The sequence below is a fragment of the Astatotilapia calliptera genome, chromosome 16, assembly GCF_900246225.1.
Source record: "Astatotilapia calliptera chromosome 16, fAstCal1.2, whole genome shotgun sequence".
Lineage (NCBI taxonomy): Eukaryota > Metazoa > Chordata > Actinopteri > Cichliformes > Cichlidae > Astatotilapia > Astatotilapia calliptera.
The window spans coordinates 2,364,432-2,389,417 of record NC_039317.1 but is presented as its reverse complement, the minus strand read 5'-3'; the positions used below and the strand labels follow the sequence as shown (position 1 = coordinate 2,389,417).

At 41.4% G+C, this 24,986-nt stretch overlaps 1 protein-coding gene across 1 annotated transcript; it reads right to left on the bottom strand.

The window, feature by feature from the left end:
- Positions 1-14,010: 14,010 nt before the first annotated feature.
- On the bottom strand, positions 14,011-24,428 carry LOC113008488 (trace amine-associated receptor 13c-like). The gene is made up of 3 exons (XM_026145936.1): positions 24,265-24,428; positions 23,758-24,099; positions 14,011-14,482 (listed from the first exon to the last, which is right to left on the bottom strand). Exons 1-3 carry the CDS (start codon positions 24,426-24,428, stop codon positions 14,011-14,013), a joined length of 978 nt encoding a protein of 325 aa, XP_026001721.1.
- Between the last annotated feature and the right edge of the window lie 558 nt (positions 24,429-24,986).

The following is a 24,986-nucleotide window of genomic DNA, read 5'->3' as shown; positions in this document are numbered from 1 at the left end:
ACCCCTCAAATTATTTACTAGATGTTTATTTTTGAAAATTAATAAAAATCTGAGTTTAACAAAACGTTTTAAATGTAAATATCAAGCTTACCTTTCTTTCTTCCATAAAATGTGCTTGTGGGCATGCCAGCCATTTTGGGAAAAACAAACAAAAAAAAAACAACAACAATTGGCAAGGCCACACCCCCACACATGTGATATAATTTTAAAGGTACTGTTGTCCTCTTTAAGAAACATCAGGACTTACTTTGGGGTTCTTATCCTTGCAGGTGTTTTGAGGTCCAAAGGGGAATCCACAGAATCCTGTGGGATGCAGAAACTGGCAAGAACCTTTCCATGCATCAATGTCCAGGATTATCCTTTTTGATAACCGAGACGACAGACCAGCTCGACGGCAGAGAGACAAGCTAGCTGCCATCAGGACAGTGTGGGATAAGTGTGGGCACCACCTCCCCCTGTTTTACAACCCTGGGTCTAATGTCACCATTGATGAGCAGCTGATCCCATTTAGTTGTGAAACATATTGCTTCACGTGTAAATGTGTTGTGTCTTTCCACTCACTCCACTTGATTATAACTGATTTTTTTTTATGACATTTTATAAAAAAAAAAAAAAAAACGAGAAGCACATTAATTCATAAATATGATCTAACAAAGGTAAAGGGAAAAAATTAACCATGTTTGCTGTTCATATGGTTTGTAATTGGGATGAAGTGAACATCTGTTGAGTAATTTAACATAAAATTGTTTGATAGTGTTAATTTCAAAAGCCAAAACTCTAGCGGGTCCACCAGACCCATGAACACTGGCTGAGTAACAAAAATATGAACACCACACAAGGGTTAATTTTTGCAAAACAAAACTAAAACTATAACTGAAACTAATCAAAACTAAGCTGAAAACTAACGATTTTCAGGAAATAAAAACTAGACTAAACTAGCAAAGAATTGGTAAAAACTAATTACAACTGGTATAAACATCAGGACTGATGACTATTGAAAATCTGGAGTCGAAACTAAATAAAAATAAAAACTAATGAAAATGGCAAAACGATTAAAACCCTGGTGCAGAGATTGGCAAATCTGACCGGGAAACGTTATAAAATGGATTGTCGGAACAGTCAGCGTTAAAGTCACCTTTGACAGTCCAGACTAAGATGGCGTTAAACATCTTCAGGGCGGAAAAGGGTTGGTGTGACCAAGGTGTGGTTTGGCTTGTTGTATGTATATTTTGAAATTATATGGCTCTGGATGGACCAGTTACTAGGGCATGGAAGGAGGACAGACTCATTAAATGAGGAGAAGGAATTTCCTGAGATTGGAGATCCTCTGGGTGAGTGGTTGACTGAAAGCATGCATCAAAACTAGGATTCCCCTGCTGTGGTCAGTAAGGGGAAAACAGGGGAAATAAAATTTAAAAGAGGCATTTATAAACATTTATGTGTCAAGTTAAATGGGATAAAAGGGGGTGTTTTACTGTTATTTCAGCATCAGCATTATTATTGCATCAGAATCATATAACAAGCATTGCATTAAACATTTATTGAAGCTTTTGACATTGTACTAACGTTTGTCTTCCAGTGATTGTTATAACCGCAGGTTAATCTTCTATTCTTAATCGTATATTCACAGGTGTCAGGATAATCATGTGATCTTTCATTGCAGGTGTAACCATGATCATTTTCATACATATTGCAGTTTGTTGCTCATTATAGAGTTGTGCTCAGGTTAATAAGGGTTAAAAGCTACAGTCAACGCGATGTTTGGCTGATCTATGGCGTGGAGTGACTTCGAGCATGGAAGGCTGCACGTGCTTACATAACACTGATATCATGTTATTCTCTGTGATCTTTTATTCAATTATATCTTTAAGTTAAGTTTTAAGTAGTGGTAGTTAATTAAACGAGATTCATTTAAGATTATATACTTGAATCAGAGCATTACACGCAGATCAACTTAACAAGCTGGGAGACCTTGTAGCTGCAATATTGTGTCTCCATAAGGGACAGTAGGCGGAAGCAAACACATGAATTTTGGGGGGGCAACTGTTAGGATTAAAAATGGCTAATTTGTTTTTGATGTCTTTTCTTAATATGAGCGGTTTTAGTAACACCTTGCAAATGTGCTTATAATGAGTTGGCACTCGGCCTTTTGAAGGTCATAAGCTTCGTTCGGCGTGATGGTCCGGACTGATAAAGTGTAGGAAATGCCTTGAGTGCAGAGGGCATAATGCAAACACGCTTACACACACATAGGATATGATTAGAATAAGTCCCTGGGACATTCTGAATATTCTAAACCAATTCTGAATCACTAGAAGGTCAGTAGATAACAACATTAGATTATTAGGGTTAGGAAGAGAGGTGTTTTGGTTTTCTGTCTCTTACAGAAAAAGGAACAGACACCAGATGAGGTCACAGAGATGCGAGGATCCTTCGTAGCAGAGACAGACACAGTGACTGCCGAGACACCAACTGGGTCCAAGGGTCATGGCGTTTGGGCTCCAGCTAGTCACTTCAAAAGGATGGATCCCATAAACACAGCAATAACCATGAAGGGGTTGGCGGAAATCCAGGAACACCAGACCAACGAGGTTCGAGAGGCTCTTGGGCAAAAGGGGGACGCGTTCCTGATCTTTTTCTGGAGGATACATAGGACCCGAGGATACACAGATCGTTGTTTGAAATCGGGGCAGAATAATCCCCTGATCTGTGCCACGACTGAAGGGTTGTCTAACCCCTGAGGTTGAAGAAAGAAGAGCAGAGGATCACCCAACTGGAAGGCACTGGTGGATGCAGCAATAAAATAAAGGCTAAAAGCTCCTCGGACAGAGGTTCTAGTCTGAGTACGTGTGAAGGGTATAAGGTAGCACCAAATAAAGCTGTGGGAGAACTGGGGAGTGTCATCTGCACCGGCTACTGTTGTAATAATAGTTTTTCTTACATCTGAACTGCGCAAACACAGAGGTCATCTCACATATGATTCGCCCATCAGGGGGACAAAGGACCTCAGGAGTGAGAAGAGATGAACCCGGCCACACTGGATTACAGGGTGTTAGTGAGCTCATTATTCTAACGAGCTCATCAGGGGGAGTGTTAAATTATAATATTATTTTATGCCATGTTAGACCCCTAATTAAAGATTGTGAATTATTATGTAGTTTTAGTTTGCAGTATTCTCCTGAATTAGAAGAAGGTGATAACTATTGCATTAGTTAAACTGATTTGCATTACATTAGACTGCTGATTTATTGTGGATGAATGATATTGTTTTATGATGTTATAAGAAATACTGTTTGCAGAAAGTCATCGCCTTATTTGTCTGATTAGAAGAGAACAGAACATGCTGGAGTTTTCTGCCCCATCTCAGCAGGAGCAGATAAACGGGGAGCCAAGGTCGTAGCTTAGGCGCTGTGTGAGAGAAAAGCATGTGAATGTTTAGGCTTTTATGATTAGGTGGGGGCACCAGAGGCTATAAGAGTTTGATTAATGCTCCACCATTTTGAGATCTGAGGCTGTCTGCATACAGTGTCGATCTCCCACGCGTGTGACTATTAAAATCATCGTTTGACTCAACCCGGCCGGACCAGTGTTGTTATTGTGGTTTTTTTCTCTTGTCTCCATCCCCAATATTTGAACTCATAACAATGCTTTATTCAACAAAACCTGATTGCAAATGTGCACAATGGAAGGGAGATGTGCACCGCACAAAGCCTCCTGCAAATCTAATGCATTACCGACAGGATGTGTGTGATATACCCTACACCCCCGCTCCTCACGTCTCGCTTCCACCACCCGAAGGTTGTCTCCTGTTGTTATCATCTAGCAGCACAAACATAGGTAACACTCTCTGGGAAGTCTGCACTAAAAGATCCTGTTTATCACAGTTTAATGTTGCCAAGCAGTCTAATGACCTAGAGCACAGAATATAAACCCTCAAATCTGGCCTTTAACATTACTCTTTAATATTACACTAAACTTGAAGAAGCTTCTCGGATGAGAGGTGAAACATCTTCAAGCAACTTAAAGAAGTCCAGACGGTTTTCTTTCCAAGCACCTTGGATTGCAATGACCTGGAATACTGAGAACCTTCACAGACATACTGAGAACCTTCACAGACATTACACTTTAATATATACTTTAATATTGTTATGACCGGGGTCATTTGTTGCGGTACGGTGTTGTTATTGTTTGTATTTGTATTCAGTGACACTTGTTATGCAAGTTTCCAGGTGGAGGCCGCCCATTGGTGGAGGAAGGAAAGAGGCCAGCTACAAAAGGGGTTGGACCGGGCCGGCGAGAAGACTTCCTGGTTTCCCGTGAGCTGTGTGTCTGGGGACCGTCGTGGCGTGTGACTGCACGGGGCTGCAATATAAATGTTGAGAAAGGGTTGTACCTGGGCTTGGTAGCTGTAGGGGTGGGAAGCCGTTTTCTTTTATTCCCCTCTTTTCTCCTGTTTCGGGTAGGGAGACAGGTTAGAGAATTGTGTTTTGTTTTGGAATCGTGGGAGGTAAGTTAGTTCTGTTTTTCTTTCTAGTGTGTTTTGTTTGTTGTTTTGGCATTGCCCACCCTGAAGCTCGCTACCTGTTCAGTAAATAAATTAACTAATCCTCGTCAATCTGCCGCGGTGTGATTTATTTTGTCGTTACTATGTATAGGGTTTATCTTTTTGTTGTGTTGCACCTCGGCCTTGGGCCGGTGTGTAACAATATATATTTTGCAAATAGGCTCTTCAATTATATTTCATAACAATAGAAAGCACAGGATAGCATACAAGCTTAGAAAAACGTGCTTGTATGAATGGGTGAATATGGCATTTTGTATAAAGTGCTTTGAGTGGTCCAAAAGAGTAGAAAATCGCTAAATAAGAATCAGTCCATTTACATATTCTGCCATGTCTTTAACTCAATGATTCTATGATTAATCTGAGTTTTTCTGTCACTCATCCCCTCTTGCTCCACCTGAACCAGCTGACTGCCACTACTTCAGTTCTTTATTTGTACACAGGTGCAGGGTTGGGGATTTTTTATTTGCAGTCAGTTGTTTTTAGTCTGTTTTGTGCAACTTTTCAACTGTTTAGCTTCCAGCACAGCTTTCTTCTCTGGTCCCTGCCACTTCTTGATATAGGTGAAAGCCTGATTATCCAATCAGCCCAATCTGCCCTGTCGCCTCCCTAGCACTACCACCTGTACCTACTTCACAACTGCACCTACTACTGCAAGAAGTCTTCAAGTTCTTGCAGCTAAAGATGGTTCTGCAGAGATGCCTGTAGATAGGTAGGTCAGTCACCAGGTCATCTACTAATAGAAAAGTTGGTGGCTTGATCCTTAGTTGCTACAGTCTACAAGATACTGAACCCCAAGTTGCTCTCTTGTGTTCACTGGATTATGAATGCAAGTTCATTTTAAATAGAAAGCACTTAGGTAGAAAAGCATTAAAAAATGCCTTTACGACTGGCTGTGAAAGGGTGAATAAGACATGTTGTATACAACCAATCGAAAGCTCAAGTACAGTAGAAAAGCGCTATATAAAGCTAAAGTCAAATTTATTTATACAGCACATTTAAAACAACAACTGTTGACTGAAGTGCTGTACATTTAAAACAATCAAAAGAGAAAAAAACATAAGAAGACATGACAAAATTTAAGAAAAGAAGCATAAAATGAGAAAGTCTGAGTAATAAAAAAGACAAATGTAGTACAAACTCATTCTGATTTAAAATCCAAGGAATTAAAGTGGGTTTTCAAACAGGTTGTGAAAGTGTTTAATGTTGGGGTGGTCCTGATTTGAAGGAGCAGTCACAGCAAAGGTCCGATTTCCTCTGTGCTTGAATCTGGACCTCAGGACAGCCAGGAGCAATTGATCTGCAGACCTCATTGATCATGCAAGAGTGTTTCCATTCAAAAGAGCAGAAAGGTATGTGGGTGCTAACCTGCGCAATGCCTTAAAAATGAATAACAAAAGCTTAAAATCAATTGGAAAACTAACTGGCAGCCAGTGTAAGGATGCCAGTATGGGGGATATGTGGTGTCACTTGTGTGTGCCAGTTAGTAACCGTGCTGCAGCATTTTGGACCAGTTACAGTTGACTATGATGACAGACTGACACCTGAGTAAAGACTATTACAAAAATTGAGGCGAGATAAAATGAAGGCATGGATAGCTGTCTCAAAGTCTCTGAAACAGTGAGTTTCAGAGACACAATGAGTTTCTTCCCATGTTACCAGATGCGTGTGTAACCCTGGTTAACATAGCTAACAACAAATAAAAGCCTGTTAGTAAAAACAGTCATAAGAAATATATTACAGGTGATAAATAGTCAATAAATAGATCATAATGGTTAGAAAATTCATTAAAAACATCAGCAATGATATAATTCATGTTATAGGATTTCATTTGTATTTAAAAACATGTTAAAAGGTTAAAAAACTTGCTAATTCATGGTGTTTTATGTTAATTCAGGTAAAATGGCTAAAATATGTGTTGAGACTCTTATTGTGAAAGGGCACGCTGCAGCGTGACTCCTGTGATAGCCACACCCAGTCGGGTTGTTCCTCCTTTTTGATGCTAGAGAGGGAGAAATGCAGACAGTCCTTGCAGAGCTGCTGCTTAAATGAGTGAAAAAATAGTAAAAATAAGCCAAAAATCTACTTAAAGCCATTTTTGTACTCTGGAGAATATATTTTTGTTTTTCCGACCTGTCCTTGCCTTCGTGACGTTGTAAACATAACCGAACGGGACTTGGTGAGTTCAGAAATTGTTTTTTATTTCATGCAAGAAATGTTTTGTTGTATTATATTGCTCATTTCATGCAAATGGAAAGTCAAGGTAGCAGATTTATGTTGTTTTATGTTAAAAACGGTGGATTGGTGCTTAACTGACACACAGGCTGCAGTTCAAAGGCCTTTGACGGTGTTTCAGCGCGCCATATTGGCGTCACCTCATTTACGGCTAAATAAGCTGGAAAAAACTGACTTTTACTGTTATTTAAGGGCTACCCGTGTGTTATTTTCGAGTGTTTATGCACTTTATTTTTTTGTTATGGTAGGCCATTACGGTTTGGATCGGGAAATGCCGAGCTAGAATCGGACACTTGAATGTCCGATTGAAGTCACTTATCAGATACGAGCCCTGTCACCTGAGTACATCGCAGCTGTTACCAACGTTGCCACCAACATTTTTTTCTAATGAACTGCAAAGCATTGCTAGACTTAGTGGCAAATCTTTTGAAGCTGTTCTGCATGAACACCTTTCCAAATGTGCTCAGTCAGTCACACACAGCACAGAAGCTCCTACCCCAGACGCACAAAGTGAACTAACAACCCAAGTACAAGCAGATGATCAACCTATCCAAAGTGAAACTGCAGAACCAATCAAAGCTAACGAACGCATCAGCGATTTTCAGTTCGTCAACCAGACACAACCAGATCTACAAACTACCATTCCACAGAGCTTTATAACACACCCTGAGGTGCAAAAGGTTGTAGTAGAAGCTCTTGTCTCACCAGTGAGCGCCTCCTTCCGCCTCAGAAATTTTTCAGGCAAACTGCCCTGTCCTAGTCATGAGGTGGACTTTGATACATGGCGCCACAGTGTAGAGCTCAGACAAGATCCCAATCTGTCTGACTTGCACCGCTCGTGGAAAATCTTAGACAGTCTCGTACCGCCTGCTGCCAATGTGGAGAAACCTCTGGGCCCTGAAGCCTTGCCTTCAGCTTATCTTGAACTACTCCATTTAGCTTTTGGCACTGTCGAGGATGGCGATGAGCTTTTCACCAAATTTCTCAACATGTTACAAGATGCAGGTGAAAAGCCTTCACACTACCTCCATCGCCTGCAAACAGCTCTCTCAAAAGCTCTGAAAAGAGGTGGTGTCGTAGCTGGTGAAGCAGACCGACACCTTCTGCATCAATTCTGTCGGGGGTGTTGGGATAATGCCTTGTTAACAGATCTTCAGCTCGAAAGAAAAAAAGATAAACCCCCCTCATTTACCGAGCTGCTGCTACAGTTGAGAGTGGAAGAGGACAAGCATACTGCAAAAGAAAGCCGAATGAAAATACATTTTGCTGTCACCAGACCAAAAGTAGCCTCTCACTCTATTGCTGCAAATGCTGACTTTCCTGCGCTCACCATGCAAGACGCTCTCACTGAAATGCGAACAGAAATAACTGCGCTGCAGAGTGAACTGACAAGATTGAAACCCCAGAAAGTAGACCCACCAGTAGATGTTCAAAAGGATCTGGTCACAGAACTAAAGGCACAAATCAGTCAGCTTCAAAGCCATCTCGCAACATTAACCCTGAACCCTCCTAGGAAAAAGTCTAACCCTCCAAAAGTTAATGCTAAGACCAACTCTCAAGTACCCGAACGAACCCCTTTGAAATCTCAAGCTGCGAAGAGTAGGCCCAAGCCTGGTTACTGTTTCCAGTGTGGCGAAGACGGCCATATTGCCTCTGTGTGCCCAAATGACCCAAACCCGTCTTTAGTCACTGACAAAAGGAAACAGTTGAAAGAAAAACAGTTGCTGTGGGATAGACAAAACAATCAAACACAGCCTTTAAACTAAAGGGAGCCCTCATTGCGGGACAAGTGGGTGCTACGGATAAAACCAGTCCCACCGAACCTTCACATAAACCCAAAAAATGATTCTCAAACAATAAATCAGCCACTGTGAAACTACCCAAGGGTCTAATTGGAGCTAAGTACACTGCTCAAGTAAAAATCAATGACCAAGCTTGCAACTGCCTTCTTGATACTGGATCGCAAGTGACCACAGTGTCCCGATCGTTCTATGAAAACAATCTTGCAGACCTTGAAATCCATCCAATACAGGACTTGCTAGAAGTCGAAGCTGCAAATGGTCCGAATGTTCCATATTCAGGCTATATTTGTGTCGACATTACCTTTCCAAAGAACTGTTTTGGTACTGAACTTACTGTGTCTTCTCTTGCATTAATTGTTCCAGACACACGTGCTAGTGTTCAGTCTTCTCTCTTAATTGGCACTAACACTCTTGACCTTGTCTTTGAAAGCCTCTCCTTGGCTAATACAGACCTCAGTATCCTGTCTTATGGTTATAGAGTAGTGCTGAGCGTGTTACAACAAAGACACAAGCAGAAAGAGGATGACAGCCTTGGTATTGTCACTCTGTCAGGGAAAGAGCCTGAAGTCATTCCTGCAGGCCAAAGTCGAGTGTTAGAGGGTTTAGTCAACGCAAAAACTGAACACTCAGGCGGGTGGGTAGTAGTCGAGACCCCCTCTACATCCTCCTTGCCAGGTGGAGTCTTGGTCACCAACTGTCTACTTACCCTTGCTGAGAAACGCTCACAAAAGCTTCCAGTGGTCCTGCGAAATGAAAGTAAGCATGACATAGTTATCCCTGCGAAAAGTGTCATTGCTGAAATGCATGCTATTCAAGAGATCATACCAAACAGTCAGACCACAGAGCAGTCCAAACAGACTCCCAGCTCAAATCCTGCTGAGCTTAATCTTAACTTTGCTGATTCTCCAGTCCCTGCTGGATGGAAAGAACGAATCACACAAAAGTTAAGTGCTATGTCGGAGGTTTTCGCACTACACGATACAGTCTTTGGTTGCACTAACAAAGTAAAACACCAAATCAAACTGAGCGATGAAACCCCCTTTAAGCACAGACCCCGCCCCGTACAACCACAAGATCTTGATGCTGTATGGAGGCATCTGCAGGAACTAAGCGATGCAGGTGTCATTCGCGAATCCGAGTCGCCATTTTCCTCACCAATAGTGATGGTAAGGAAGAAGAACGGAGACGTAAGACTCTGTGTAGATTACCGTAAGTTGAATCTGAACATCAAAGACGCCTACGCGCTTCCTAACTTGGAAGAAGTGTTCTCCGCCTTGACAGGATCGAAGTGGTTCTCGGTCCTTGACCTCAAAAGTGGGTACTACCAGATCGAGGTCGATAAGGCAGATAAGCATAAAACAGCCTTCGTATGTCCGATGGGGTTCTTCAAGTTCAACCGGATGCCCCAAGGCATAACAAACGCTCCCAGCACATTTCAAAGGCTGATGGAGAAATGTATGGGTGACATCAATCTTAAGGAAGTCCTGGTCCATCTAGACGACCTTATAGTTTACTCTGAAACCCTCGAACAACATGAGACTCGCCTTCTCCACGTGCTTAATCGTCTCAAAGAATATGGTCTGAAGCTATCGCCTGAAAAATGTATGTTTTTTCAGACGTCAGTTCGGTACTTAGGCACATTGTCTCCCAAAACAGTGTAGAAACAGACCCCGAAAAAGTAGCAGCGTAAAAACATGGCCAAGTCCCAAGAACTTGAAAGAACTCCGCTCCTTCTTAGGGTTTGCAGGGTATTATAGGCGGTTTATTAAGGACTTTTCTAAGATCGTAAAACCCCTTACCAACCTAACTGCCGGATACCCCCAACTGCGAAAAAACAATGGCTCTAAGTCCAACTACGTCCAATACTCTCAGCCAAAAGCTCCTTTCGGGGAGAGATGGACAGAGAGTTGTCAGAAAGCATTTGAGGCGATTATAGACAAACTGACTTCTGCCCCAATTTTAGGCTTTGCCGATCCCAAGTTGCCTTACGTATTACATACAGATGCAAGCACAATCGGGTTAGGGGCAGCTCTTTATCAAGAGCAGGAGGGAGAGTTGCAAGTAATTGCATAAGCAAGTAGAGGACTATCAAAAAGCGAAAGCCGTTATCCTGCTCATAAGCTTGAGTTTCTTGCCCTCAAATGGGCTGTAACGGAAAATTTTTGTGATTACTTGTATGGCAGTCCTTTCACAGTAATAACTGACAGTAACCCTCTAACTTACATTACGTGCTATGTTAACCCTTGGATGCACAACCTACCAGTACCTACACTCTTCCACGAGTGGGGTCAAAAATGACCCCAAATAAAATCAATGCATTTTGCTATAAACTCGGTTGTTATTTTTCAAAATCTTTAAAACAAAGAGTTGTAATATTTTCATATTTGAGGTATTCCTCATAAAACATGATTGTGCCATGAGGCATTTTTATTTATTTTTTTCATTAATTTTAAGAAATTGCAGTTTTTGCATCACTTGTATCACTTTTGTATGCTTGCTCGGCATATACTGCAGAAGCTGGGTCTTCCCTCTGAAAGGCACAAGTTGTTCATCCACTGTAAAACAATCACTGAGGATGAATTTCTGCCTGCAGTTGACCAGGAACAGGCCCCATATGTAGCGGAAAGCTGCCATGTGGTTTGTTTTCAGTCGGTAGGTTCTGCTCCTCTGTGTCTGACTGGCCTTGTTCAGTGGGGGGGGGGCATAGTCTTTGTCCTCTATATCTGAGATGTCAGATTCTCAGTCAGTGCATCCAATGGGCTCTTCATCCCATCCGTCCTGGATCATTTGTAGGGCAAGGTCCACAGCTGGCCTCATAGCAGCCATGTTACTTTAAATAAAAAAAAAATATTAAAAATCAGAAAGGACAATGTTTGAAATGCACAGGAAACTATAAACAGGGCTGCACATAAATGGTCCTGAGGTGCGCATTTGCTGTCAAAATAAAAGACGCGTACGAGATAAGAAGTTGCGACGCTCGTTTGAGTAAATTAGATGTTCTGGAGGAGGACAGACATTTGTTCAGAACTCTTAAAGATGTCGAAAAAGCTCCGTAAGCACTTACTTTGGTGTTCCTCCACCACAAAAGAGGCACGTATTCTCTGAATTTCGAGGAATACTTTTATTTTGATAGCGAATGCGCACCTACAGTATGTTACTGTGTAAAAATTAATTCTTGATCCATCAGATGTGTAAGTGGGGCAGTCAGAGTTGCTAAGAATGAAAGTTTCATCGAAGATTCCATAGGAACTGCTTGGGGTCATTTGTGACCCCACTTGTGGAAGAGTGGGGTAGTGATACAAAAACTGCATTTTTTTTAAATGAATGAAAAAATAAATAAAAATGCAAATGGCCTCATGTTACAAACATATTTTATGAGGAGTACCTGGAATATGAATATATTACAACTATGCATTTTAAAAATTTTGAACAAAAAACAACCCATGGGGTCATTTTTGACCCCACGTGTGCATCTAAGGGTTAAAACTTTCGCCACACATGAGAAACAAGAAACTCAATGATCTATTAGTTTCACTCATTCAGAACCCCTCTCCAGCATTCTGTTCACCCCTACTATAATTCAGTCATTTTTACTAATATAATACTAGTCCACTAGTCTACATATCACTTTTCATCTCACTACGTGAACCGGACAAGATGATAAAACAGAAACACATGCTTATGATGCTGTCTGGTCTACATGAGCTTTATTGTATGTGTGTATGTGTTAGTAGGATTAATGCATTTTCTGTTTGTGTGTGTGACTTTCTGTACCTTTCTCTTTGCAGTGCTTCAGACACCTTCTCAATTTTCCCACTTACAGCAGTCAGTTTTTCTCCCAGGTTTGCTAACCCAATTTTGATTTCCCACACTAAACAACCTCACCTGCTCCTTCCACTCTGGTTTCCTCTCCACCTTGCAGCAGTCTTGTGGCAGTTCTCCTCTTCAGCTTGGTCCTGTGCAATCCTGGCCACAAATTCATATTCCGGGGCTTTCATCAGGCGCCCTGGGTGTCCTGGCTGTCGACAGACTTTGGTGTGTCCTCCCCCCTCCTCGGTGGAAGGCCAGTTCTTGGGATCCAGCTCTGAAGGACCAAATAAATGTTGGGTCTGCACTCGCAGGCCCCGCTGTTTCAGAGACTTATCACCGTGAACAAAGCAAGACAATTCTTCTCAGTCAGTTTACACTTGCTGCACAAGGGAAGCCTGGTCAGCTCTTGGACCTGAAAGCTCCTCACCTGATCCCAGTCAACTTCAACTACCAGCGTCCCCATGCAGCCTCTTATTCAGTGACAAACAGTTACACAAACACCCATTGCAAAACCATAGATGGTGTGTATCATAACAGTTAAAAGCACTGCGTGTGGTGTGTGTGTATACATGTGTGAGCATGTGTGTGTGTGTGTGGGTGCGTGCGTGTGCGTGTGTATACGTGTGTGCGTGCGTGTGTGTGTGTGTGTGTGTGTGTGTGTGTGTGTGTGTGTGTGTGGGTGCGTGTGTGTGTGAGTGTGTATACGTGTGTGCGTGTGTGTGTGTGTGTGTGCGTGTGTGTGTACAAAACACTACTTTCTGCAGTACAATACTGTTCAACTGATGCTGTCAAGGGTATGGTTTAAAGCTGTTCTGCAGCAATGGAGGTTGATGAGGCCTTGAAAGCTGCTGCTACTAACTCCAACAGGTATTCCAACTTTTCTGGATGACTTACAGCCCCCTCTGTCTGCATAAAAGCAGTGCTGGAACACACTGTGGTACCATACCCTTGTCAGCATCAGTTGAACAGTATTGTACTGCAGAAAGTAGTGTTTTGCAAGAAAAATCCAATTAACAAGGGAAGAGAGACGGACCATCATAACACTTATAAATGTAGGTCTGTCCTACAGAGAAATTGCAAAGAAAATAAAGGTGCTGGTGAGTACAGTTTCCTTCACCATCCAAAGTCTCAGAAACAAATGTGCAATGAGACATTAAACTGCATAATATTCAATAACAAAAAAGGAAAAATTATGTGCAAAAACTTTTGACCGGCAGTGAGCAGGCAAAAGTGGCTATTTTTAAGAATCTAAAATGCAAGAAATGCAAGAAAAAACATTGTTTAACTGTTTTTTTTTTTACTTGTTTTTTAAAACATTACTTCCTAATATTGTTGATGGCTGTCCTTCAAGCCTATGAAAACATTACAAAATAAAATGTATATGCTAATGTCTGCGGTCACAGAAAGTGCTCGAGAAAGTATTTTATCTTAATTTAGAGTACAAAGTACCAGGAAACTGTTTTTTTGTAATTGCAAGTACTCATGTGGAAGCAGATACATATATAAATATGTTTGCCAACATATTGCTTTATCTGAACTTTCAAGTCTTCATTGTGACTAAGTACATTGTCCTGTTTATGGTTACGGTTTTAAAAAGTGTTCTTAATGCATGTTAGTCTCACGGGAGTCAGGCTGCAGTATTTGAAGAGTAGAAATAAGTTTGATTGACTTTCTGAACCAGGGATAAAAAAAGACATAAATGATAGGGTTTAGGCAAGAGTTAAAGTACAACAAACAAATTACAAAGGCAGCAGATGAAGCATTTAGGAAGTTATCTTGGCCTGTGAGAGCCACACAGTAATATGGACACATGCATATAAGAAACACAACTACAACAACACCAAGAGTCCAGGCTGCTTTCAGCTCCGATTTCGTAACAGTTACTGTAACTGATCGCTGGTGAGTGACTGCAAGTTGACACCTCATGGCACGAGCCTGAGACACAGCCACCACAAACACTCTCAGATACAGAACTACAATCACAGTAATGGGAACAATGAAGGAAAACAAAAGATCAAAAAGCCCAGCAATGTAGTTAACGACAAAGACACACTCTCCAATGCAGGAGTTATACCTTCCTGGTTGTTTCAAGTTATCCTTCACAATCAAACTCTGAAAGATCACAGAAAAAAACCAACACAAACTTATACATATATTAACTCTTTGTTGCGTGATTTGGGTGGAGTAATGCAGAGGGTAACAAATAGCCAAATACCTATCAGCAGATATGATCACCATGGTTCCTACTGAGGCTGAAGTAATAATGAATGCTAGATACTGATACAGAGTGCACATGATGTCACCGAGGAACCAGCATCCATCGATGAGCACTATTTGAAAGAACATAAGGAGACCTACAAAGAAATCAGCGACAGCCAGAGAGAGAAGGAGGAAGTTGGTGGGGGTGTGGAGCTGCCAGGAGAGAAAAAGGAGCATCATATTTAGTTTCCTGCATCAAAAAATGCATGTGGATGCACATACAAGGAAAACTGAAATAGAAATGCACTTCATTAAAAAAAGGTCTACTCTTACTTGTAGATACAGATCATATTATGGTTTTAATTACTATTACTGCTATGTTGCTACACAGCACAATTAACTAAACTATTAAAATAATTATTCAATATTTGGAGATAATGAAACATTTTCATACCTGAAGTGTGAGATGGAGATAATGACCAGCAGGTTAAGAATCACAGTAAGCAAAGAAATGAAGGAGAGCAGAATGTAAGTTAGCATGATCTCAAAGTGAGGACGCTTTGGCCTCCTGCAGGAGATATTAAGGAGTTTTGGAAAGCAGAGTTCAGGTTCCTCCATCATCACAGTGAGGCGAGCTGCTAATCATATTCTGTGTCATACAGCATATATCTTTGTCCTCCCCTTTTTATTAAATGCCACACCTTCAGAAGCAGAAATAGTACTAAGTGATAGAAATATGTAAAAAGCAGGGGTGGGACTCAATTAAAAAACAATCTTATTAATTACAGGCTTCGTAATGAATTAATCTTGATTAATCGCAGTTAATCGCTCAAAAAAAATTGCCTCAAAGCACAAATCCTTTTTTTTTTTATTCAAAAGGATTTTAGTGGGTGACAGAATCAAATAATAGACATGGACATGGGGGGTGGGACAACTCCAAGGTGTGATGCAGGTGGCAGAAAGCAGGTAAGACCACTGAATATGAAAAGTATGTCTCACCTCCAAGAAGCTCAGTCACAAACCTGTAGTAGACAGTTCAGGAAAGTCTATATTAATCTCCACAATAATTGTCAACTATAGAGCTTTTTGAAGAAACAGTAACAATAAGTTAAAAAATAGTTTTATTTACCTGCATGGGTCAAGGACAGTGGCCAGCTTTTGGAGTTTCGCCAAGCTAACTTGTACTTACTTTTCCCTGGAACACTCTCTCACAGTCTGTTCTCTAAAACCTAAAAGAGGAATTATGGATTTGATCAACTGGTCCCTAAATGCAATTGACACCCCCTTCTCAACGAGAAGTCGGGGCTCGGGTGAGCCTGAGCGCTGAAGATATCTACCTATTCAGAACCATGGTAACAGGGTTCTTGCTGATCGGCGCTGGCTTGGCCCTGACTTATCAAAGAATTAATCAAGTGGAACCGGCTGTTCAAACCCCCCACAAGGCTGCCCGCTGGGATTGAAATGATGGGATGAGGCGTGCAGCACGGAGAAGATCTTGGAGAACGCACAGTTGCCGTGAATACTCAGAACAAGACCTCTGAGTGAAAAACTGGATTACATCTGGAGGGGCTCGCTGGAACAACACCTTTGAGTGCAAATTCGATCACATCTTGGGGAAGTGCACTGCGGTCGTGAATTCTCAGAACCTGCTCTTTGGGCAAAAAGAATGACAACATCACAGAACGTAAGTTTGGATAACATCATAGAAAGCTGGCGGCTCTCCAACGGGAGATTGAGAGACCAGTGTTGGACTGTTAGAACAGCTTTGAAATTCATATGAGTTGTTCGCACTAAAGTAAAAGCCATCATCACTTCATGCGGAGACCCCTTCGGCGCCAGCTGCGGCCTCAAGGCTGGAGCTGAACAACAACACCCTGATAACGACTGTGTTTAGACTGTTCCCCCCATTCCATGCAAGGCCACCTGGGTTGGCTGGCAGAGTGTTTACCTAGCCTGGCAGGGCGAAGGACACTGTCTCAGCTGCACTCTGGACACACACACACATACACTGATACACACTCATCCCCCCTCCCTTTCCAAACGCCTTCGATGCTTGTCCCCTCCCGGGGAAGATGGCGGTCGACTGGACCAGCGCAGACATGCTGCAGGACCGGATGCGCTGTCTACACCGGCTCTATCTTACCCTTTACCCGCCCCTGTTGCTTGTCTTGTGTTTCTATGGTGTATTGATAGTCATGTGCTTTTTGTGCTGAGGTGTTTTTTCTGTTATCAAACTGTTCTCCCACTAGGAGCTCAGTCTGAGTGGAGTTTTTGTTCTCCTCCTCTCACCTCATGTTATGTATTTTCGTCATTTTTTTCCTATCAGCCTACCTTTCTGACATGTCTCCCCAATGTGATGTTTGTGTAAAGTTGGTCAGAAGGTTCCTTTGTGAGTGCGCATGCGCCATTAGCGTGCTCAGAGTAAATTATATCACAGAATATGATGAGCGTATGTTGAGGTGAACTGAACAGGAGGAGAGGGACAGGTGCTGCTACGGCGAGACAGACGTCTCTCACGGAGTCCTTTAGTGCTGCAGGCAGGAAACGTGTTCAAATAGCGCACACCTTCAGGTTTTTTATTTCTATATGATGAACTCTGCATTATTAAGCAATAAGAACAAGTAGTCTGATGTCCTGTAATCATTATAAAGCTATATTATTATATTATTATTACAATTACATAATGCAATTATATATGAAATACAATGAAATATTAAGGTTTTTGTACAAAGTATTGGTATCGGATCAGTATCGTCAATACCACCCTGAATATTACTTGGTATCGAATCAGGAAATCAGTGGTATCGCACATCACTACTGGTTCTCAATCTCATGTCTCATAATGACATGAATATATATATATATATATATATATATATATATATATATATATATATATATATATATATATATATATATATATATATATAAACACGCCCCTGCTTGCACCCTGCTGTTATGTGCTGGATTGTCTCTGGGGCATCTTTACACAGCCTGCACCTGGGGTCTTGCCTGGTGTGATAGAGCCCAGCCTCTATGGATCTTGTACTCAGAGCTTGTTCTTGTGCTGCCATTGACCTCTGATGACCTCTAGAAATTTTTGTTAATATCTTTAAAATAATAGCGGCACAAACAAAAATTTGTGCAGCACAAACCAGCACAAACGTAGCACAACTGATTGACACCAATTTTGTTTGATTCCATTTATATGGGGGGGCTGGTTGACCTTTGATGACCTCTGGAAATTTTGTAAAAGCTGTGGTCACACTCCAAAGTGTAGGGTTTGGATTAAGGCCACTTGTTGTTTCAGCCATCCTGGAATTTTGGGATATTGCTTGTAGGTTTTGTTTTGGTTTTTTTTCTCAACTTTTTTTCTCTTCCCTTTACATTTATTTATAACGAAAATTTTTGCAGCACAAACCAGCACAAACGTAGCACAAACGTTTGATACCACTTTTGTTGGATTTGAAGAAGGTGGGGGGGCCAACTTCACTCACATCTGCAGAGAGTGATCCATATGGCAGAACGCTGCTGCAGGACTGCTCTCCCTTCCCTACAGGACATTTATGTCAGGAGATGCTGGACTAGGGCAACTTGGATTTTGAAGGACCCGTCCCATCCCAGCAATGAACTGTTCCAGCTTCTGAAATCAGGCAGAAGGTTCCGCACCATCTGAACAAGAACAGAGAGGCTCAAGAGAAGTTTTTATCCTCAGGCCATTCGTGTGTTGAATCATCTCCCCCCCCCCATCATTCTTAAGTGACTGAGATAGGACTCCTTACCACTTTCTGATATCATCCTGATCCTTCTGGCCTCGCTATAGCACAAGACACTTTAACACCCTTCCCACGCAATGTACACAAGCTTTAAATTTCCAGATTGTTTTATTTTATTTTATTTCTATTTATATAATGTACATAACTCACCCACTTGCTACACATAATGTCCTCTTTGTGTATACTCATTCACTGTATATAAAGTTCTGTCTGTCTCTCTCTCTTTTTTCTTTGAACAGTCGAGGAGCAGGTCACATTTCACCGCGTGTTATACCTGTACAACCATGTACGTGACAAATAAAGAATCTTGAAAATCTTGAATCTTTAAAATGCACCCAACCCCTACGGTGTCTCCTGCAGGTGGTGGGCCTGCAGGAGGATGGGCCCATGTCCCCTTTTCGGGCTGTGCCTGGCCGGGCCCCATGGACTAAAGCCCGGCCACCACACGCTCGCCATCCCCAGGCCTAGCTGAAGCGCGGGGCCCCCAGTAACCCTATCCTAAGCAGGGTAAACTTTTCCCTCAGTGATGTCTTGATGCATGCTCAATCATCCAGGAAAGTAAATCTCCAAAAGTTAATTCTCTTAATTCTCATTTTCAGTGGGAGAAACGTTTCGTCACTCATCCAAGTGACTTCTTCAGTCTCAACTGACTGCATGTTTCCCCAATCTTATAAACAGTACATTTGCATATTGATTGAAATTAGTCCCACTGAGGGAACAGTGGGCTGGGAGGTCAGTTCCTTCATCATAATTATGAAAATTCAAACATGACCACTGATGAACAACCACTGATCAGAGCCCACTGATCATATGTTTAAAAGTAACCTAGTCAGTTTTGAAGATTAACAAAGACTAACACTGAGCAGTGCTGATTTGCTAACACTGGAATATTTCTAACATTTTAAGTTATTTTCCAGTGTTAGAAAATCAGCACTGCTCAGTGTTAGCCATTGTTAATCTTCAAAACTGACTAGGTTACTTTTAAACATATAACACTGTATATTTTTATATATTTTATTTATTGTTTACTCTATTTAATTTGTAAAATATGTGTACACACACACACACACACACACACACGTAGAAAAATATTTAGTATACACATCCAGAAATGCATATACTATTATATATTGTACATATATTTATTAGTTTCAGATGTAGCCATTCTTGTATTTTGCTTGTTTACATTATTGTATTTTGCACAACTCTGTTGCTTGTGAAGCTCGCACACAAGAATTTCACTCACATGTGCTGTACCAATGTACCTGCACATGTGATGTGACAACAAAAGTGATTTGATTTGATTTTTAATTTGATTTGATTTGATTTGAAAGTGTTAATTTAACACTCAACAGTGTTGTATTTAACACTCAGAGGTTTGGACCCATATAGACACTCTCCAGTGTTAATTTAACACTGGAAAGTTTGCTGTGTACTTGCGGTGAGAACGCCGCCGAACAAAGTAATTTTTTAATCGCGGAAACGATCGACTCATTACTGATAACTAAAAGGTTGTTTTTGGTAGATGTTAAAAACACTTACTGCTGAGGTGATAGGATTTTATAGACAAACTGAGGGGAGAAAACGCTTTGTTTTCCAACGCCGTTCTAAACGCCATCAGCTTACAGCCACAGAAGAGGTCGAACCCGAAAGTATCCCTCCACAGCCAGTTTTCATACTTGCCACGACGTGGAAGGAGCAAATCAGGAGAGGGGCCTCAAATCAGCTGACGTGGGTCATGTGACAATGCGTAGGTGATATGGGTTACACCATTCCTACAAAACTGCTCAAAGAAATCCTGCCATTAATTAATTCTTCGACCTTAAATATGATCAATCTATCGCTAATAATCAGCTATGTACCACAGGCCTTCAAGCTGGCTGTAGTTAAACCTTTACTCAAAAAGCATCTCTAGACCCAGCAGTCTTAGCTAATTATAGGCCAATCTCCAACCTTCCTTTCATATCAAACATCCTTGAAAGAGTAGTTGTCAAACACCTAACAGATCATCTGCAGAGGCTTATTTGAAGAGTTTCAGTCAGGTTTCAGAGCTCATCACAGCACAGAAACAGCTTTAGTGAAGGTTACAAATGATCTTCTTATGGCCTCTGACAGTGGACTCATCTCTGTGCTTGTCCTGCTAGACCTCAGTGCAGCGTTCGATACTGTCGACCATAATATCCTATTAGAGGGGTTAGAACATGCTGTAGGTATTACAGGTACTGCGCTGCAGTGGTTTGTATCATATCTATCTAATAGACTCCAGTTTGTGCATGTAAATGGAGAGTCCTCTTCACACACTGAGGTTAATTATGGAGTTCCACAGGGTTCAGTGCTAGGACCAATTCTGTTTACATTATACATGCTTCCCTTAGGCAGCATCATTAGAAGACATAGCATACATTTTCACTGCTATGCAGATGACACCCAGCTCTATCTGTCCATGAAGCCAGTTAACACACACCAATGAGTTAAACTGCAGGAATGTCTTAAAGACATAAAGACCTGGATGGCCGCTAACTTTCTGCTTCTTAATTCAGATCAAACTGAGGTTATTGTACTCGGCCCTGAAAATCTTAGAAATATGGTATCTAAGCAGATTCTTACTCTGGATTGCATTACCTTGGCCTCCAGTAACGCTGTGAGGAACCTTGGAGTCATTTTTGACCAGGACATGGCCTGTGGTAAATGGCCTGTATTTATATAGCGCTTTTACTAGTCCCTAAGGACCCCAAAGCGCTTTACATATCCAGTCATCCACCCATTCACACACTGGTGATGGCAGCTACATTGTAGCCACAGCCACCCTGGGGCGCACTGACAGAGGCGAGGCTTGCCGGACATGTCCTTCAACGCACATATTAAACAAATATGTAAGCCTGCGTTCTTCCATTTGTGCAACATCTCTAAAATTAGAAATATCCTGTCTCAGAGTGACGCTGAAAAACTAGTTCATGCATTTATTACTTCCAGGCTGGACGACTGTAATTCATTATTATCACAAAGTCCTAAAAACTCCCTGAAAAGCCTTCAGCTAATCCAAAATGCTGCAGCAAGAGTCCTGACAGGGACTAGAAAGAGAGAGCAGATTTCTCCTGTTTTGGCTTCCCTTCATTGGCTTCCTGTTAAATCCAGAATTCAAAATCCTGATCCTCACATACAAATAATCAGGCCCCATCTTATCTTAATGACCTTGTAGTACCATATCACCCTATTAGAGCACTTCGCTCTCGCTCTGCAGGCCTACTTGTTGTTCCTAGAGTATTTAAAAGTAGAATGGGAGGCAGAGCCTTCAGTTTTCAGGCCCCTCTTCTGTGGAACCAGCTTCCAGTTTGGATTCGGGAGACAGACACTATCTCTACTTTCAGGATTAAGATCAAACTTTCCTTTTTGCTAAAGCATATAGTTAGGGCTGGACCAGGTGACCCTGAATCCTCCCTTAGTTATGCTGCAATAGACATAGGCTGCCGGGGGATTCCCATGATGCATTGAGTTTTTCCTTTCCAGTCACCTTTCTCACTCACTATGTATTAATAGATCTCTTTGCATTGAATCATACCTGTTATTAATCTGTGTCTCTCTTCCACAGCATGTCTTTATCCTGTCTTCCTTCTCTCACCCCAACCAATCACAGCAGATGGCCCCGCCCCTCCCTGAGCCTGGTTCTGCTGGAGGTTTTTTACTGTTAAAAGGGAGTTTTTCCTTCCAACTGTCGCCAAAGTGCTTGCTCATAGGGGGCAGTGTTGGTCAAGTTACTTGAAAAAAGTAATCAGTAACTAATTACTGATTACCTCCCCAAAAAAGTAATCCCGTTACTTTACTGATTACTTATTTTCAAAAGTAATTAATTACTTAGTTACTTAGTTACTTTTTAAAAACACGATTTACAACCTGAAGAGGTGATAAAGTGATAGATCTTTCAGCCCAATTCTACTTTTTCTGCATAATCCATCATACAAAATGTAATCAAATGGAAAAGTCTCTTTTTTAACTTGTTTTATCAGTTTTAATCTTTTAACTTTATGCATCAAGCAAAAATTTAATTATATGCAACATTCTCTGACTGGAAGAAATTAGTTTAACATTTAAACTTATTTTCTGCACATTCCAGCACATAAAATAAAATATTTTGTGTGTTTACACTCAGTCTTTCAAATAGATGCAAGTAAAACACAGTACAAAATAAATAAAGTCAAAGACTCAGCGGTCCTGTTGATCTATTTTCACCTGTAAAGCAGGAGTGGGGTAGGCGGAGGTTTACCCTGGTGCAGGTGTGCCGCGGTCAATGGAAGAATCCGCGAGTTTCTCTGTGAGTTTCCCATTACGTCGTAGCTACTCGGTGCTTGTTGGAAGTTTAGGGGGTTTTTTCGCTGTAAAAAGAAGTTTTCTTCCCACGCACAGCGGACACTAATGTTTTTGTCACTTTTTATGGAATCAAACTCAAAGTAAGGTCAGTACTTCCATGCTTTAAACGCTGCACGCTCATACTCTCTCCCGCACTCGATATATGATCCATTGTTGATCTGCACACAGCTGTTGTCACGAACGGCGCACTCGCTTACGTCACTGTCGTGAGACATTCTCGCAAAAATTCACGGTTTTAGTAACGCAGTGTTTTGCTGGATATAAAAAAAAACATCAAATCTGATCTGGTTATTTAAATGCTGCAAACGAAGAATGGATTGGAATAAAAAAATACATATCCTAACCTTAATTACTGGGGAGATTAATGAATGATGCTCATAGTGAGTAAAAAGTAAACTGACTGCATTTTTTGGAAAGAGATTCACTTTTAATGTGTATGTATAATATAATACAGATGCATAAAAAACACTTCCAAAACAGAATAAATTATTACAAATATATTAGAAAATATTTAAAAATATATATATAAAAATGGAGGCAACTTTGCCTGTGTCAGGAGTAGTGTCGTGGATGAGAGAGGGAGGACCCAAATGCTGGACTCACAGGTAGGTAGGTGAAGGTGGGTGTTTATTGCCGATGGAGAGAACAAACAGAACAGAGGTAGGAAATGGCTGGCTGGATCTGCACACAGCTGTTGTCACGAACGGCGCACTCGCTTACGTCACACGTCACTGTCGTGAGACATTCTCGCAAAAATTCACAGTTTTAGTAACGCAGTAACGCAGCGTTCCTACGGGAAAGTAACGGTAATCTAATTACCGTTTTTGCAATAGTAATCCCTTACTTTACTCGTTACTTGAAAACAGTAATCGGATTACAGTAACGCGTTACAACTCTCAGATACAAAACTACAATCACAGTAAAGGGAACAATAAAGGAAAAAGTAACATCAACAAGTCCTGCGATGTAATTAATGACAAAGACACACTCTCCAATGCAAGAGTTATACCTGCCTGGTTGCTCCAGGTTATCCATCAGAATCAGACTTTGAAAGATGACAGAACAGATCCAACACAAACAGACAACAATTTTAACTCTTTGTTGTGTGATCTTGGTGGAGTAATGCAGAGGGTAACAAATAGCCAAATATCGATCAACAGATATGATCACCATGGTTCCTATGGAGGCCGAGGTGATGACATATGCTAGGTATTGATACAGAGTGCACATGATGTCACCGAGGAACCAGCAGCCATCTATCAGCACAATTTGGAAGAACAAGAGGAGGCCCACACAGAAATCAGCGACAGCCAGAGAAAGGAGCAGGAGGTTGGTGGGGCTGTGGAGCTGCCTGAATAGGGAGAGAAAACACAATATTTTATATTTAGTTTTCTCTATCAAGTGTTATTCAAATTGAAGTATATAGTGCAGAGGCTTAAAAAGAAAAGAAATACTATCTGTGAAAAGAAATGTCTTTCTTACTGCTTGAGATCAATTCAGTTTGATACCTTTCTACCTGAAATGTGAGACGGAGATGATGACCAACAGGTTAAGAATCACAGTAAGCAGAGAAATGAAGGACAGCAAAATATAAGTCAGCATGATCTCAAAGTGTGGACGCCTGGGCCTCATGCAGGAGGTGTTAAAGAGTTGTTGAAAGCAGAGTTCAGTTTCCTCCATCACTGCTGGAAGAACGGCAAACTGAACTAAAATGTGTCTGTCGTCTTTATATTCATCCTCCCCTCCTTCTTCCACACCTCTGTTGTTGTTGCTGGTGTGGTTTTTCTATTCCTGTAATATACTGTGTGACAGCATACTGTCACCTCATAGTAAAACAGTTCTCAATTTCTGGTCCACTGGGGCTTTTCTGTGGTGCTTTTCCCCCCCACGTGTTCTTAATTACTTCCATAGTCCAGTGATATGAATATTAGGTGAGTACCATTGAGTGGATGATGGCAAACTGTCATTTATCCTGAAAGGGAAGGCTGAGTGGTTAAGGATTGACAGTTGGACCTAATCGGCTCCCTTGACCTGCTCTGAAGGTCCTCTGAGAGCTGGAAGGTCACTGCAACCAGGGTGACAAAGCCCTAAAACTGGCTAAGAAGTTATAATGTGCTGCCTCTCTGTTTGCTTTGTGAGGGTTCAGAGGAGATTCGGGAGTTTACAATACGGCTGCCCCTCCCCAAGCCTAGTTCTACTGGAGGTTTTTTCGAATTAAATTGAGTTTTTTCTTCCCAT

Coding starts and splice junctions, on each gene's coding strand:
- LOC113008488 (XM_026145936.1), bottom strand. CDS start 24,428: ATGGAGGAAACTGAACTCTGCTTTCAACAACTCTTTAACACCTCCTGC. Junction 24,100..24,264: donor ATCTCCGTCTCACATTTCAG/GTAGAAAGGTAT, acceptor CTCCCTATTCAG/GCAGCTCCACAGCCCCACCA. Junction 14,483..23,757: donor AACCTGGAGCAACCAGGCAG/GTATAACTCTTG, acceptor ACAACCAGGAAG/GTATAACTCCTGCATTGGAG.